This window comes from Ursus americanus, chromosome 36 (genome assembly GCF_024610735.1).
Source record: "Ursus americanus isolate L20-20 chromosome 36, mUrsAme1.1.p, whole genome shotgun sequence".
Taxonomy (NCBI): Eukaryota; Metazoa; Chordata; class Mammalia; order Carnivora; family Ursidae; genus Ursus; species Ursus americanus.
The window spans coordinates 6379870-6395032 of record NC_142162.1 but is presented as its reverse complement, the minus strand read 5'-3'; the positions used below and the strand labels follow the sequence as shown (position 1 = coordinate 6395032).

General features: G+C 42.2%; 1 protein-coding gene across 3 annotated transcripts in view; it reads left to right on the top strand.

Moving 5' to 3' along the window:
- Positions 1 to 3050: 3050 nt before the first annotated feature.
- SPPL2A (signal peptide peptidase like 2A) overlaps positions 3051 to 15163 on the top strand; it is a 56166-nt gene continuing 44053 nt past the window's right edge. The window contains exon 1 of one of the 3 annotated variants that reach the window (XM_087859293.1): positions 3051 to 3284. In XM_087859293.1, the coding sequence (XP_087715419.1) occupies positions 3219 to 3284 (66 nt within the window). In that variant the 5' untranslated portion in view covers positions 3051 to 3218. The remainder of the gene's footprint in view (positions 3285 to 15163) is intronic. The other 2 variants (XM_045812123.2, XM_045812124.2) reach the window with 2 other exon arrangements.

Sequence of the window (15163 nt, the reverse complement as noted above, 5' to 3'; positions counted from 1 at the left end):
CAGGAAACGCTAAGCAGCTTTTTAATCTGCGAACAAGATAATTACTGAGACTGAGGTGGTAATCGTTATTCCCATTAAAAGTGATAAGCACAAAAATCAATTCAAAATACTTTAAAGACTTAAAACATAAGACCGCAGACTATAAAACACTTAGAAGAAAACATAGGTTCCAACAACCTACAACATTCTATCTTTTATCATTGGAAAAAATTCCATTAAGTAAGTATATTTAGAAATTGAAATGATCTTTAATCTAGCAATACTTGTTTTCTGTAACTGGATTATTTATTAATTTTAGAGCTAGAGAGAGTATGAGTCGGGGGTGGGGAGAGGGAGAAGGAAGCTCCCTCCTGAGCAAAGAGCCCAACTCGGGACTGGATCCCAGGACCCTGGGATCATGACCTGAGCCAAACGTAGATGCCCAGCCGACTGAGACACCCAGGTGCCCCATAACTGGATTTTTATATATAGTTTATTTATGGAAGAAAAACATTGACTAAAACAGCCTGGTACTCTTTATCATACCTAATACTTGCAGGGAAATTCATGTATTACAGAGATATCCTCCAAATAACTGTTAACAGCCTTTCCAGTAGTAAGTTATTACCAAAAATCTTTTAATCTTCCATGAACTCTCCCAGTTTCCTTCATCTCATCCTGCATAGGGACTTCGACCAAAGAGACACCCTTCTGGCAGGGGAATTATGACAAACAGTGCTGATACTTTGGATCAGAGCAATAACACAGCTTTCTATTATTCTTTTCTTTCTCCTTCTCTCCCTCTCCTCCTCTGCTTTAAAAAAATTTTTTTCAGAGTAATTTTACCTACATTACAAATCTTATAATTTTTATAATAATCATGTGAGGCAGGCAGTACAGGTATTACTGTCCACATTTTTCAGTTGTGAAAACTAAAGCAGGAAAAGAGAGACTGTACAAGGAACTAGCCTATAACACAATTTCTTTGGCTGCAAACAACAAAATTTTCTCTAATTGAGAAGGAAAAGTGGGCATAAACATAGACAGGAAAATCAGAGATCTTCAGACAGCCTCAGGAGCCACGCTGGAGATTCACTAGGCAAAGTGCCACTATGGGCAGGAGGGAATATTTAGAGATGAAGTCATCCAGTCCATCACAGCCATTTTACTAAAGAGGAAACTCGCTTGCCCTCAGCAGCTAGAAAGTGTGAAAAAGAATCTAGGATCAAAGGCAGGAGTCCTGTGTTCCGGCCTCATTGTGCCACTAACCTTAGGACCAACCTACCCAGCCATCAACCTGCAGACATTTGACTTGGATGTCCCGCAAGAATTGCAAAACATGTGAAAATATTTCTCTCTGCACACCCCCACCCAACCCCAACTCCTGTGGTGATCATCTCAACAAATGGCCCAGGACAAGACCCTAGCAATCATCCCTCTCCTTCTCTCTTTCATCTCCCATGTCCTCTCAGTTACCAAATTCTACTACAAATCTTTCAGATCCATCTCCTCCTCCCCATTTCTCCTGCCACTGTCTCAGTTCAGGCCCTCACTATTCCTGGCCTGGGTTAGGTTACACAGCTGTCCAATAGGTTTCCTGGCTCCCACTCTTGCCCTGTTTCAGTCCAACTGCCACCCTGCCTGCCACCACAAAGAGCTTTCTAAACCAGAAATTGTCACTGCTCTAATTATTATTAATCTGTTTTCCACCAACAATTGGATGAAGCCTAAAGTCCCAAGCAGGACACCCTAATCTGTTTGTGATTTGCCTCTGCCCTCTTCTCTCACTTCATCTTTCACCACTCATAACTTCAGCCAAGCCTAAGTTTTGCAGTTCCTCCAATGTCACCTTTGGCTTTGACACTAATGGTTCACTCTTCCTGGAAGTCTCCCCCTTCCCCTGCCCATTGCCTGGCTAAAATTAACTCACCCTTCTAGACTCAGCTTAGGTTGGAATTTTTCCTGGCACCCCTTTTATATGTTCCTTTGATACTCCCATGGCATCTTGTGCAAACGAAAGAGTCACTATTCATCCTGAACTGTGTTTGCTCACACATCTGTGTCCCTTGCTAAACTCAGCTGTGGGATGGCAGGCACAGCATCCTTCAGTGTTTAGAATTAAATATTCATCCAACAAATATTTGAGGACCTACTTTGATGGCCGATATTGTAGATATGAGGGATATCGCAGTGAACAAAAAGCAAAGACACCCCTTGCTATACTAAGTGGGAGGCGACATCACAGATCAATGAACGCATAAATAAGCAAGAGAATATGAGAGTGAAAAGTGATTTACAGAGAATTAAAATAAGACATCTGGTAATGAAAATGAATGGCTCCTTTAGAATGGGTACGTCAGGAGGTTCCCTCTGGGGAAGTGACATTTAAGCTGATGAGGGAATGCCAATGGACCGGTATAGAGAAAGAAAAAGACTCCAGGAGGAAGGACTACAGGTACAAAAGAACCAAAGGTGGCCATGTGGATGTAAAGCGTGGGAAAGTAGTGAAGATGGGGTCAGAGAAGAAGACAGGGACCATACTACGTAAACTTTGTAGGCCAGAGTAGAGTTTTGATTTTGTTCTAAGTGTGATGGGGAGTGACATGATCTGATTTGTATCTAGGACTGCTATGTGGATAATGGGCCACCCGGAGTCTTAAACAGACCAGTTTGGAGGAGAGAAACATCGGTGGCCTGGATACAGAGGTCGCGGCTGTTTGGGACCCGGTGGATATACGTGTAAGTGAACGGGACCTGCCGGGGGGCAAACGAGCACGTAGATTTTGAGCCCGGACGCCGGGTCGGTACTGGAGTACAGAGCAGGCGCACGGTGACTCCTAGGAAGAAGAGGTATTGAAGAAGTTGCTTTGGGCGGCCGCCCCCCCCCCCCCCCGGACTCTGGGGAGAGTTCGGGTCAGGCAGCTGGAAAGAGAAAGAGACACGCCCAGACCCACAGTAGGCGGCCTGCCAACGCCGGCACTGGAGAGCGCCGAGAACCAGCCCGACTGGCGGCGCGCGCGAACCCGGACTCCACGTGCCCCGCGCGGGGGTTTCCGCGTCCTCTGGGCGGAGCCGGAAGAGGAAGTCGGCGCTGCAGCGGCGGCCGCAATAGCAGCGGCGGCCCCTGCCAAGCCCCGCCGTCCGCGCCGGTCCGGCCCGGCCACGGAGGCAGCGCAGCGGCGGGACCCGGAGCCTGTGCCCGCCGAGAAGCGCCGCGTCGCCGGGCGCCCAGCAGTCCGATGGGGCCGCAGCGGCCGCTGCCCAGGGCCGCGACCGCCCTGCTCTGGGGCTTCCTGCTCCCGCTGGTAAGGGGGACGGCCGGGCGCTCGGGCCTCCCCGGGGCGGGGCCGGGGCTCCCTTCCCCTTCTCCTCCCCACCCCCGGGCTCCCGCCCGGCGACTCCTTTGCCAGCGCCCTAGTGGCCTGCCCCCTTCCCATTTCTCCCATTTCCTTCCAGCCTCTCCTTCACCCTCTTTTCCTCCGGCCTTCCCACCCCACCCCCATTCCCGTCCTTTGAAGTCCTCGAAATACCCCCTCCTTTCCCCGAGTAAGCTGTCTGCGGAGTCCCTCTTGCTACACTGACCTTGAGAATTCTCTATAGTTTTTCACGGTTCCGGACATTCTAAATTGACCTGAGTTTTATCGTCTGCGCTTTCTTACAGCATCTTGATCTCTTTCACCCTCCAGAAGAAGAAAAAAATTATACGTGTCCCCGGGGTGTTTAGCAGTTCAAAGACTGCGCTTAAGTTTAATTGCTCGAATACAGGTTGTTTTTTTTTCTTCCTCCGTAGTTTCTGCTTCCCCTTAGGGCTCATTCGATTTCATTGTGTGTGTGGGAGGGGGAGGGGTTGGTAATAGTAATAATTTAAAATAATTTTTTAAAAGACATATCAAAGTGTAATATCTTTGTGGTTTTCAGTTCTCCTCCTGGTTTAATGGGGGAGGGGAATCGGTTAAGTAACAGTAATCAACCGGCGTCTGGGTGGCTTAGTTGGTTAAGCGTCTGCCTTCAGCTCAGGTCTTGATCCCGGAGTCCTGGGATGGGCCTCCCTGCTCAGCGGGGAGTCTGCTTCTCCCTCCCTCTGCCTCCTCCCCAGCTTGTTCTCTCTCTCTCTCTCCCTCACTCACTCTCAAGTAAATAAATAAAATCTTTAAAAAAAAAATTCTACATTAAACAACTGGAGCTTCAGAGAATGGTCAGGACCCCGGTGTTGGGTGTTTCAGTTTTCATTTCTTGGAAGTTTCACTTAGGGAGTTTGAGGTCAGAACTTTTGTGAGCTTTATCTACACGGAATTAATATGGGTGGATGCTTGTCTAGGTCTTTCCATTAGAATATGTAACTTCTCTGAAAGAGTATATTTTGCATTCTCTGCTACTTAAAGGTTTACTGTTAGTATATTTAATATAAAAGTGTCTTTAACATTTATTAAGAAATCAAAATCTAAAATGGTTAAGTGCCTTTGGTGTACTCCTAACTTGGCTAGGCAACATTCGGAACATGAATGAGATAATGTATCTAAAAATTGCTTTTGTGGGGTGGAGGGGAAGTACAGTATAAAGAGAACAACAAAGTCATGGTGTTAGTCTGAATCTTTGAAGTGTAGTTTACAATGTAAGATATGTCTGAAGGATAACAATTCAAGTGGTATGTAAATGTACATGAAACTGTAACCTAGGTAAATATCCTATATATCACATTTCCACTGATCTTTTGCCAACACAGTAATTAATTATATATCAATTGCTGATAACTCACATTGAAATTATAATCAAAAGTTCTGAACCCTCTTGCTAAAAAATGTGAGCAGAGTGTGATTTCAAGGGCTTCACAAATCTAAAGGTCGTCCCTGTTTTAAAGTGTGGCCAGCCTGTATTTCCCACAGTGTAGATTTTATTCTTTTTGTATTGCACCTTTATATTTTGTTGTATCTCACTGTACTAATTCTTGGGAGGATCTTCTCAGGGATGTTGGGGGGACTTAGTTACATTTTTTTTCTTCTGCAGATATTTAGTGTGCATCTATTACATGTGAGGCACTGTGCCAGTGAGCGTGAATAAACTGGCAAGATCTTTTTGAATTGTAAAGACCTTTTTCAGTGCCAGCCACTGTTATTGATTTTCTGTTGTTGATTTCTCAGTGGGTTTGTTTTCTTCTTGACCCTTCTTGAAATGATCTCTTTCCTTTTCTGAGGAACTCAGATCTGGTGTACCTTTCCTCAGCAGGAGCACTCTCTGTCCTTTCTACTCACTTACTGAATACCCGCTTCTTTCCTCCAGCACTATCTGAAGTCTTTTGGATTTTTTTTTTCTTCTTACCATTTTCTCCCTTAAGCCCTTGCTTATTCCTCTTCCTTAATCTTACAGCTCTAGGTGGCCTCTCTGTTCATTTAATGATGGCAGTTTAATCATTTCATTTCTCCTTTCTGGGCTCTTGAAGCTGGCACTGCTACCAGCTTTCCCTTTAGTTATGTAAGAACAAGGCCAATATCCTCATCTAGAGGTACATAGTCTCCAGAAACCACTGCCACATCTTTGTAGAAAACGAAGAGGATTAAGGATTGGAAAGGCCCTTCAGCATCACGTAGCCTACCCTCCTCATCTTGTCCCCCTCACATTAGCATGACCCATTAAACTCAAGCTGCAGTACATCTGGCTGTTTTGATGATTTCTAAACCCATTAAATATTGAAGTCTAGAAATAAAAAGAGTGTGTGGCAGGTGGTTAGTTCTTTCCTGGCCTTGCCGTGATTTCCATTTCACAGTCTTCCTTCCCCAATCAGACCCCCATCCCTAGCCGCAACACCACAGTGGTGTTTGGACTCAGTCACAGAGTTATGTTTCAAAGAAAATGAGTAAAGTTTAGCGTGGATCTGTTTTCTAAAATTGCTTCAAAGGTCTCTGAAGAATACTGAATCTTTCCCGTAATGTTTTTTACAAAAGTTCTGTTCATTTTTCATTACTTCAAAGAATTTGACGTGTTACATAGCCACATCTTGAACGTATTACAGTGAAGTCATAATCAGGATCCCCAGCAGAGAAATCTCTTGCTGAAATCTGCATTCCTTTGGTATACTACACTAACTCAAAGAATCTTCTTTAATTCCTTCTCTTCTGCACTCCTGTCTCATCCTTTTGGTGAAAGAAGGTATGTTCTGCTCTCCAAGCTATCAGAGACATCCTGAGCTGCTGTGTTGTAGACTGAATTGTGTCTCTTCAAATTCACGCATTGAAGCCCTGACCCCCAGTGTGATGGTGTTTGGAAAGGGGTCCTCTAGGAGATAAGTAGGTTTAGAGAGGTCAGAGGATAGATCCCTTCTGATGGATTGGTGCCTTGTAAGAAAAGACACCAAAGAGCTTGTTCTCTCTCTCCTAATACCCGCCCCCGCCAAACACACACAGCGTTGTGATGACACAGTGACAAAGTGTCCATCTACAAGCCAAAAAGAAAACTCTTACCAGAAACCAACCATGCTGGTACCTTTATCTTAGACTTCTAGTTTCTAGAACTGGGAGAAACTAAATTGCTGTTTAAGCTACCCACTGGTATTTTGTTGCAGCAGTCCAAGCTGACTAAGGCAGATTTGGGTACCAGGAGTGCAGTGCTGCAGTAGCTAATACCTAAACATGTGGTAGCAGCTTTGTAACTGCGTAGAGTTCAGACGAGGTTTGAGGTGCATGCCAGAAATATGGGCATTAAGGACTATTCTGGTGAAGTCTCAGAAATGAGGAACATGTTATTAGAAACTGAAGCAAGGGCAATCCTTATTATGAAATGGCAAAGAACTTGGCTGGACTGTGACATAGTGTTTTGTAGAAGGAAGAATTGTGAGCAATGCAATTAGATATTTAGCTGAGGAGATTTCTGAGCAAAGTGTTGATAGAGCAGTGTGATTCCTCCTGACTGCTTATAGTAGAGTGTAAAATGGAGAGAGAGGAATCGAAGACAGAATTGTTAAGGAAAAAACTAGAATTTGAAGATTTGGAAAATTCTTAGCCTGTCCATATTGCAAAAAAATGAGGAAGCTTGTTCTGAAAATAACACTGTGTGGCTGGAAACCATCTGATAAAGAGTTTATAGGATTTTCGAGCAGAAATACTGCCAGTTTGAACTAAAGGGGACAGAGATGTGGCAAAATGAAGAAAGGCTGTTGGACTTCTTGGATTTGACGGGTGGGATGATGGAGCTATGTGGCTGTGAACATGGATTATCTTCAAGAAGGAGGAGAAATGACCCCAAAGGCAAATCAGAGATCATCAGGCCACTGCCTCAGTTTCAGCAGGCCTTACGGCCTCTGCTGGGGGGATTCAGTGGGCTTGACTTCCATTGGGCCTGGAAGGAGGGACATTGAACCAAAAATGATTATTCTTGATCCTTAAGACTTAATGGAATTTGTTTTGCTAGGTTTTAGACTTGCTTGGGTCCTGTCACCACTTTCTTCCTTCTGATTTCGCCCCCCCCTTTTTTTTTTAAGAGAGAGAGAGTGGGGGGACAGAAGAGGGAGAGTGAGAATCATAAGCAGCCTCCATGCCTAGCACAGAGCCCGACTTGGGGCTTGATCTTCAGTCTCAGGACCCTGAGATTGTGACCTGAGCAGAAATCAAGAATTGGACACTTAACCTACTAAGCCACCTAGGCACCCCTCCCTTTTGGAATGCAAATGTCTACCCTGTGCCTGTCCTACCATTATATTTTGGAAGTATATAACTTATCTGGTTTCACAGGTTCATAGCTGGAGAGGAATTTTGCCTCTGAATGAATTGTATCTTGAGTTTCACCCACAGATGATACTAGATGAAACTTTGGACTTAGAGTTGATTCTGGAATGAGTTAATAAGGGGCTGTTGGGATGAACTGAGTGTATTTCGTGTGTGAGAAGGAAATGAATTTGGGGACCCAGGGGCAAAATGCTGTGGACTAAATTGTATGCTTCCAAATTCTTTTGTTGAAGCCCTAACCGCCAGTGTGACCGTATTTGGAAATTGGCCTTTGGGGAGATACTTAGGTTTAGATGAGGTCATAAGCATGGGGCCCTTATGACGGGATTGTTGCCTTGTTCTCTTTCGCAGCCATGTGGAGACACAGTGAGAAGGCAGCCATCTACAAGCTAGGGAAAGATCCCTCACCAGAAATCAGTAAGGGGTACGTGTGCTGGCACCTTGATCTTGAGCTCCCAGGTTCCAGTCTATGAGAAAATAAATTTCTGTTTTTTAAAGCCACCCAGTCTGTGGTATTTTCTTATGGCGGCCCGATATTGGACATGCTGGTTTTGTCACATTTCCTTCCTTTACTTTTAGATTCTTCACAATTTTTTTTTTCTTTTTTTACCTTCTCTCCTCTGGCCTACCTCTGAGGATTCTGCATCCCATGGTCTGCTTTATCAGTCATCCATGGCTGTGCTTTCTCCTTCCAAAATGAAACATGCATCTCCTCAAAATAATCCTGAGGAGGTTCAGGAAGATTATGACTTGTCCTAGATCATACAGAAAGGCATGAAAAAGAGGACTAGAACCCAGGGTTCCTAGACTTTCCTTGGTATTTTTCCACTAAGTTGTGCAATATGTTTTCTTAGGAATCAAGAATACATCAGAAGACTAATTGGATAAATTTGAGGATTTATTTATTCATAAGAAAGGGTTTAAAGATAGAAGTCATGTTTATTATATATTTGATAACTTTTTGGCTAAAAATCACCTGGAATTGGGTGTTTACAAAACTCTAGACCATAAAGTCTTAAGGTATAGATCCTTACTCCAGATACTAAAATTTTGTTAAAAATTTTTATTGCTTTTAGGTCGGAATTTGCTAAACATCACTCTGCACTGTGGTCTTAAATCAACTTTTTATGCATTTATATTGTCTGGTCTTGCAGTCATTTGAATTTGTGAATTCTAGTGTAAATCATAAATTCTGTAACAGTTGAGATATATCACTAAGCAGTAAGATTACTTAGGGAAAACCAAGAAGAAGGTTAGATCTAGGTAACTAGTAAAACAGGAGCCTCGTGAAGGGGAAACTCTACCAGGCTCATTCTCTGGTGTCTCCCCTAGCATCTCATAGACTGCAGAATACTGAATAAATGAATGTCTCCTCCCCACACCCTAATGCCTCCTCACCTGTACATTACAGGCGAAGTGCAAGGATGGTGCTGGCTCGACTTTTCCCATGGCCCACAGACTCCTCTGATTCCCTGTAAATACCTGTTTGATGCCTTAGCACCCACTGAGCCACTAATTAAGTAGTTAAGATTACACTTAATCTTTATGGGTCTGGGTCTAGTCACTTTCCGTGCATCATTTCCATAAACCTCGAATCTTGGAGGTAGGAGTAGAAACAATGCAGCTTGTTGATTATATAACTTATTAGGGAGGAAACAGGCATAGAAAATATATAATAATGAATGATCAGAAAGTTACTTAGGCCTAACTTTGAAATGTGTCATTCACGGTGCACAACCTCAATTCTGTCTTTCCTGTAGAGGCCCCTTCCTGTTCTTTTTTTTTTTTTTTGAGGCCCCTTCCTGTTCTTACTGTATTGCTGTTAACTGTGTAGCTGTGTAAAGATAACGATGTTTTAAAGAAGGGGATACCTCCTAGATTGCTAGGATGTAAGGGTGATGGGGTAGGTGACTGTTGCTCCTGTTGGATTTACCATTCAGTGATTACATTGCAACTTTATATTTTCTGGTTTAGGAATATAGTGTTTTGTTTGTTTGTTTGTTTGTTTGTTTTTAGATTTTTATTTATTTATTTGACTGAGAGAGAGATAGCCAGTGAGAGAGGGAACACAAGCAGGGAGAGCGGGAGAGGAAGAAGCAGGTTTCCAGCAGAGGAGCCTGATGTGGGGCCCGATTCCAGGACTCTGGGATCACGCTCTGAGCCGAAGGCAGACGCTTAACGACTGAGCCACCCATGCGCCCCAGGAATGTAGCGGTTTTTTTAATTGTTAGTTTTCATTATCGATAAATTCTGTTTATTAACAAAATTTACCCCTAAGCCCCAGCTCTTGTATTTGCTGTCTAAAAATACAGAAGTAATTTAATCTGTAGATGTTATGAAGAAAGATTGCCAGGGGGTTAATTGGAGAGAGAATTACAGTCACATTCATACATTGCCCCTCGAAACTGAAGGATTATGTATATCTAATGGATGACAATACAAATAACATGACCCTGGTTTAATTGACAGACTGTAGAGGGGGTGGGGAAAGCTGGGACCCAGTGGGTGGGGAAAGCTGGGACCCAGTGATGCATATACTGAAGAGTTTTGAAGGAGCTCATGGGTGAATGGAACTACTGGCCAAAAATATGGATATTGGCGATACCAGCAGACTGCAGGTACAGTGTGATTCACCTCTTGAGAAAATTCCTAGGACGACCCCAATTATATCTAGAAGACCTGTGAGTTTTACCACTGTTCATGATGAAGTCTATAACCATGTACTCTGTGGACCAGTATCAGAGCATCCCCTGGAAGCTTGTTCCAAATGCATGATCATAAGCTCCACCTAAGAGCTGCTGGATCAAAATATGCATTTTAACAAGAACGTTAAAGTTCAAGAAGCACTGATCTATAATAACGGGTAAGAAATTGCTGTACAGAGTATTGAGCATAATCTCCGGGAAGAAAGAAGAACCATGCTTGACGAATCTGTTGAGGCTTTGTAAGGGAATTAAATATACACATGGGAAAAGGTAAACATTGAGTTGTTCAGAGTTCTACTTGATCAGGTGAAAATGGGTCAAGATACATACAGAGTTCCAACAGATGCAAAGGGTGGCGTGTATACAGGGTGGGGGGTAGTACGTTAGATACATTTTTAGCTAGAGAATTGTTCTTTTTAAAAGAAATAATCTGAAGACTTAAATTTGGAAGAGATCTACAGCTAGAAGATACCTTTTGAAGAAGAAAGAAGGGTAGAAGACAAACCAAACCTGTGAACTAGGGTCAAAGAAGAATCCTTAGACTGTGCTATTAGATTGGATTGGAGTAGAGCAGGCTAGTTCTCACTAGGTTGACATTGGGCTGGTGAGTCAGCATCAGGAGGCTGTTGGAACAGAGGCCTGGAATTCAAATGCTCAGGAAGATGAGAGCGTACAGCACGGTTGTACTCCCAAGAGACAGGGACGTGAAGGTCAGTGCCAGGCTGACTCCCTGTAAGTATACTGATGAAGTAAAGCGCCTACACATGTCCCTTTGTTTACGGTCTGACCGGTCTGAGAAAACGGGGAGATAGTATATGTGCAGGGATGGGAGTATAATATACATCATTCCAGTTGTTCCTTCTTAGACTTTTGGTAATCATTTGACACCTGTCATACCGAAAGCTGGTTAGGGGGGAAATGAGCGAAGGAGTAGATAACTGTAACATTAAGATAGACTTAAACACCAATGTTTTTGGTTTGAAAGTCAAGTCATCTGGATAAACTAAATTCAGAATTGTTTGTGAGCAACAGACATCCCATGAAGTTTTACGGAGGTAAATTTGATGCAGAAAAGGAAGTACTACCTCATACCATGGGCTAGTCAACTTGTTTATCTTGGCGTGTGAGGATCAAGTAAGATGTGAATATGAAGGTACTGGTATAAAACTGATGATTTGACGGTCCTGGAGAAAGCTTGATACCACAATCAGTACTAGGACCTGGCGTGTAGAGGGAAGATATGGGGAAAGCAGTAAGGAGAAGTTGTCCTAGGACAAGGAATCCCATGAAGCTCTAGAGACCTAGAATTGGAGGCATTTAGACGAGTATAAAGAAATGATGCGGGAGGAACTAATTGGGTATTAGAGGAATTTGAGTAGTGGTAGGAGACCCATACCAGTATCACGGAAGAGGGGGTGAACAGCTAATGCGGAGATCCATGCAACCAGTATAAAACTGGAGGGTGCTGGTTGGGCACTAAGAGTTACTTGGGGATGGGGCGCCTGGGTGGCACAGCGGTTAAGCGTCTGCCTTCGGCTCAGGGCGTGATCCTGGTGTTATGGGATCGAGCCCCACATCAGGCTCCTCCGCTATGAGCCTGCTTCTTCCTCTCCCACTCCCCCTGCTTGTGTTCCCTCTCTCGCTGGCTGTCTGTCGAATAAATAAATAAAATCTTTAAAAAAAAAAAAGAGTTACTTGGGGATGAAACTGCAGGAAGGAACTTGAAATGATAGAATTGAAAGACTGCTGGTCTAGATTCTGGAGAGCTCAATTCTAATCTTGGCCCCTGAGACCACTTCATTTTGATCATTTTGGACCTGTTAGAGCTATGAAATGAAGGACCTAGAGTCGTATCTCTAAATCCCTTTAAGCCCTTGATACTAAGCTTTTTACTAAGAGAATATTTTCATTACTGACTTAAAATGCAAACGTAATTTTTAAAGGTTGCATAAAGTCATAGACCAGACCACAGCTGATTACAAAGGAAAAATCAGTTGTTTTGCAGCATATCTCTAACTTAGAAGATGTGAAGGAAGGTATCCTGTCCTTCCATCAGAGAATCTTTGTCAAATGATCTAACCCTGGCATGTGGGTGGACCACAAGCCTCACCTAATTTGGTGTTTGTAATGCTTGAAGGGACACTGAGTTTCAAGCCTTTTTCTTTATGCTTCCCTACTAATTGACCCACAGAAATGTGGTTTCCACTACTCTGTTCTCTTAGAGCCTTGTACTGAAGGCTAGTCCATATACCAGCAGCCACAGCAGCAGCAGCACCTGGGAACTAGTTAAAAATGCAGAATCTCACACTCCACCCAGACCTACTGAATCAAAATCTGCATTTTAATATGATCGCTGCGTGATTTGAATGCACAATACAGCTTGAGAAGCTCTGCTCCTGTCGCTGTGGTTCCCAAACTTGAACAAGTAACAGAATCTCCAGAAGGGCTTGTAAAAATAAACTGGGGGTTTCTGATTCAGTAGATGTTGAATAGAGCCCAAGAATTTGCATTTCTAACACCATAAGAACTACCAGAGTTTTATTAGACGCTCTGACTTTAATCATATTCTGTTTCTGATTATTTGAGGTTTGTTTTTAATCTTCCTGGTAAGACGAATTTCTTGTGTGATGTTTCTTTGGGGGAAGGCAGGTTTATTGAGATACCATTCCCATAGTATGCAGTTTACCTATTTGAAGTGTACAATGCAGTGGCTTTTAGTATATGCACAGATCTGTGCAACTGTTAACACAGTCCATTTTAAAACATTTGCATCACCCCAGAAAGAAGCAAGTAGGTGGAACACAGAGGATGTTTACAGCAGTGAAACTACTCCTTATTCCACAGGTCACTGTGATGGTGGATACCTGTCAAATGTATAGTATGTACAACACCAAGAGCGAATGCTGAATGTAAATTATGGACCGTGGGTGGTAATGAGCAATGTTATATTCACTTATTGTAACAAATGTACCCCTCTGGTGCAGAAGATGATAATGGGGGAGGCTGTGCATGTGTATGGCAGGGGGTGCGTGGGTAAAGAAAGAAACCCACATCCTTTAGCTATCCCCTCATATCCCCATATCCCACCAAACCCTAAGCAACCATTAATCATCTCCTATTTCTTGTGCATAATACAAGTACTTCTCAGGTTGCTAGATGTCTTATTAATAATTAATAATAATAGTTACCATTTACAAGAGCTTAATACATGCAAATAATTGCATTACCTGACTTAATCTTCGTGACAATTCTGTGTCAAAGCTGAGGATGTTGTGGCTTAAAACAGGTTAAATGACTTGGAACATGGGCAGTAGATGGTGAAACTGCCATTCTGTCCCAAGTCTCTAATTCCAAAGCTCACGATATCTATTATTAATAAACTAAATTTTTGGAGCTGTACAATCTCTATAAGTAATTTACTAAGATAGTTTAAAATGTAGTGGAAATGCTGAAGTTGTTTAGGTATGGTAGTTTGCTCATGAAATTTGTGGCATGTTTCACATTGAATACTAACTATTCTACAGTTGTATATTGTTCTACTTTTTTATACTAATCTTCCATTAACAATTTATGTTTTGCCTTGGTAATTCCAATATCAATGACTTTTGCTTTTATCACTGCTGAATTTTCTTCAATTGTAGGGAAGATTATAATCCCTTTATAGCAATAAATCTTAACTTTTTGAGTATCTTTGTACTTCCTTGAACATTTAAGTTTTTTTAAAATCTCTTAGTTTTTGTAAGTATAACAGTAACACTGAATATTGTATATTATGTTAAAGAAGGTAGTGTGTATCTGTCAATATGGAAAATCTATATAAATTTAGAAATGTGTAGAAAAGCTACATAGCAGTATAGTTTGACCTCATGTGTAAAACTATACACATTTGAGATATGTATCCATGTATTTATATATACGTATATATTCCTATTAAATATATATGGATAGTGTCTGGAAAGATATGAAAGAAACTCCTAAGTAAGAGTGTAACTGAGATCCAGGATAAGAGGAGAGGGACTATATGCCTTTCTGTTTTGTTTGAGTGTTTTTCGTTTTTAGTTTCTCCAAACTTTTCACACTATCACCTTTGCCTTTGTTTCTCTCTCTTTTTTAAAATAGCCTGGTGTGTCTCCACATCTTCAAGCTCACATAAATGTACAGATACATATAGGGAACTTGGGGAGGGTCACTTTTTTTTTTTTTTTTTTTAATAAAAATTGGGTTACATCGGTGTGCCTGAATGAGTCAGTGGAGCATGTGACTGTTGGTCTTTGGGTGGTGAGTTCAGGCCCCACATTAGGCATAGAGCTTACTTAAAACAAAAAGTAGGGTTACACTATAAATATCTCTGTAGAACTTGCTTTTCTCACTGTGGACATCTGTTTCTACAGTTAGATCTAGATTTTTCTTTTTAATAGCCATGTACTATTCATATCATAATGTAATAGGCTCCTTATTAGTGAAAGTTGACTTAGTGATTAATGAAAGTTGTTGACTTTTCTTTCTGTAACAAATGATATTGTGAATATGCTTATACATTTTTCTTTGTGCATTTCTTTTTTTTAATTGAAGTGTCATTAACATGCACTGTTATATTAGTTTCAGGTATATAATTATTCAACATTTCTATAAATTGCTCAGTGCTCATCAAAATAAATGTACTCTTGGGGCGCCTGGGTAGCGCAGTCGTTAAGCATCTGCCTTCAGCTCAGGGCGTGATCCCAGCGTCTGGGATCGAGCCCCGCATCAGGTTCTTCCGCTGGG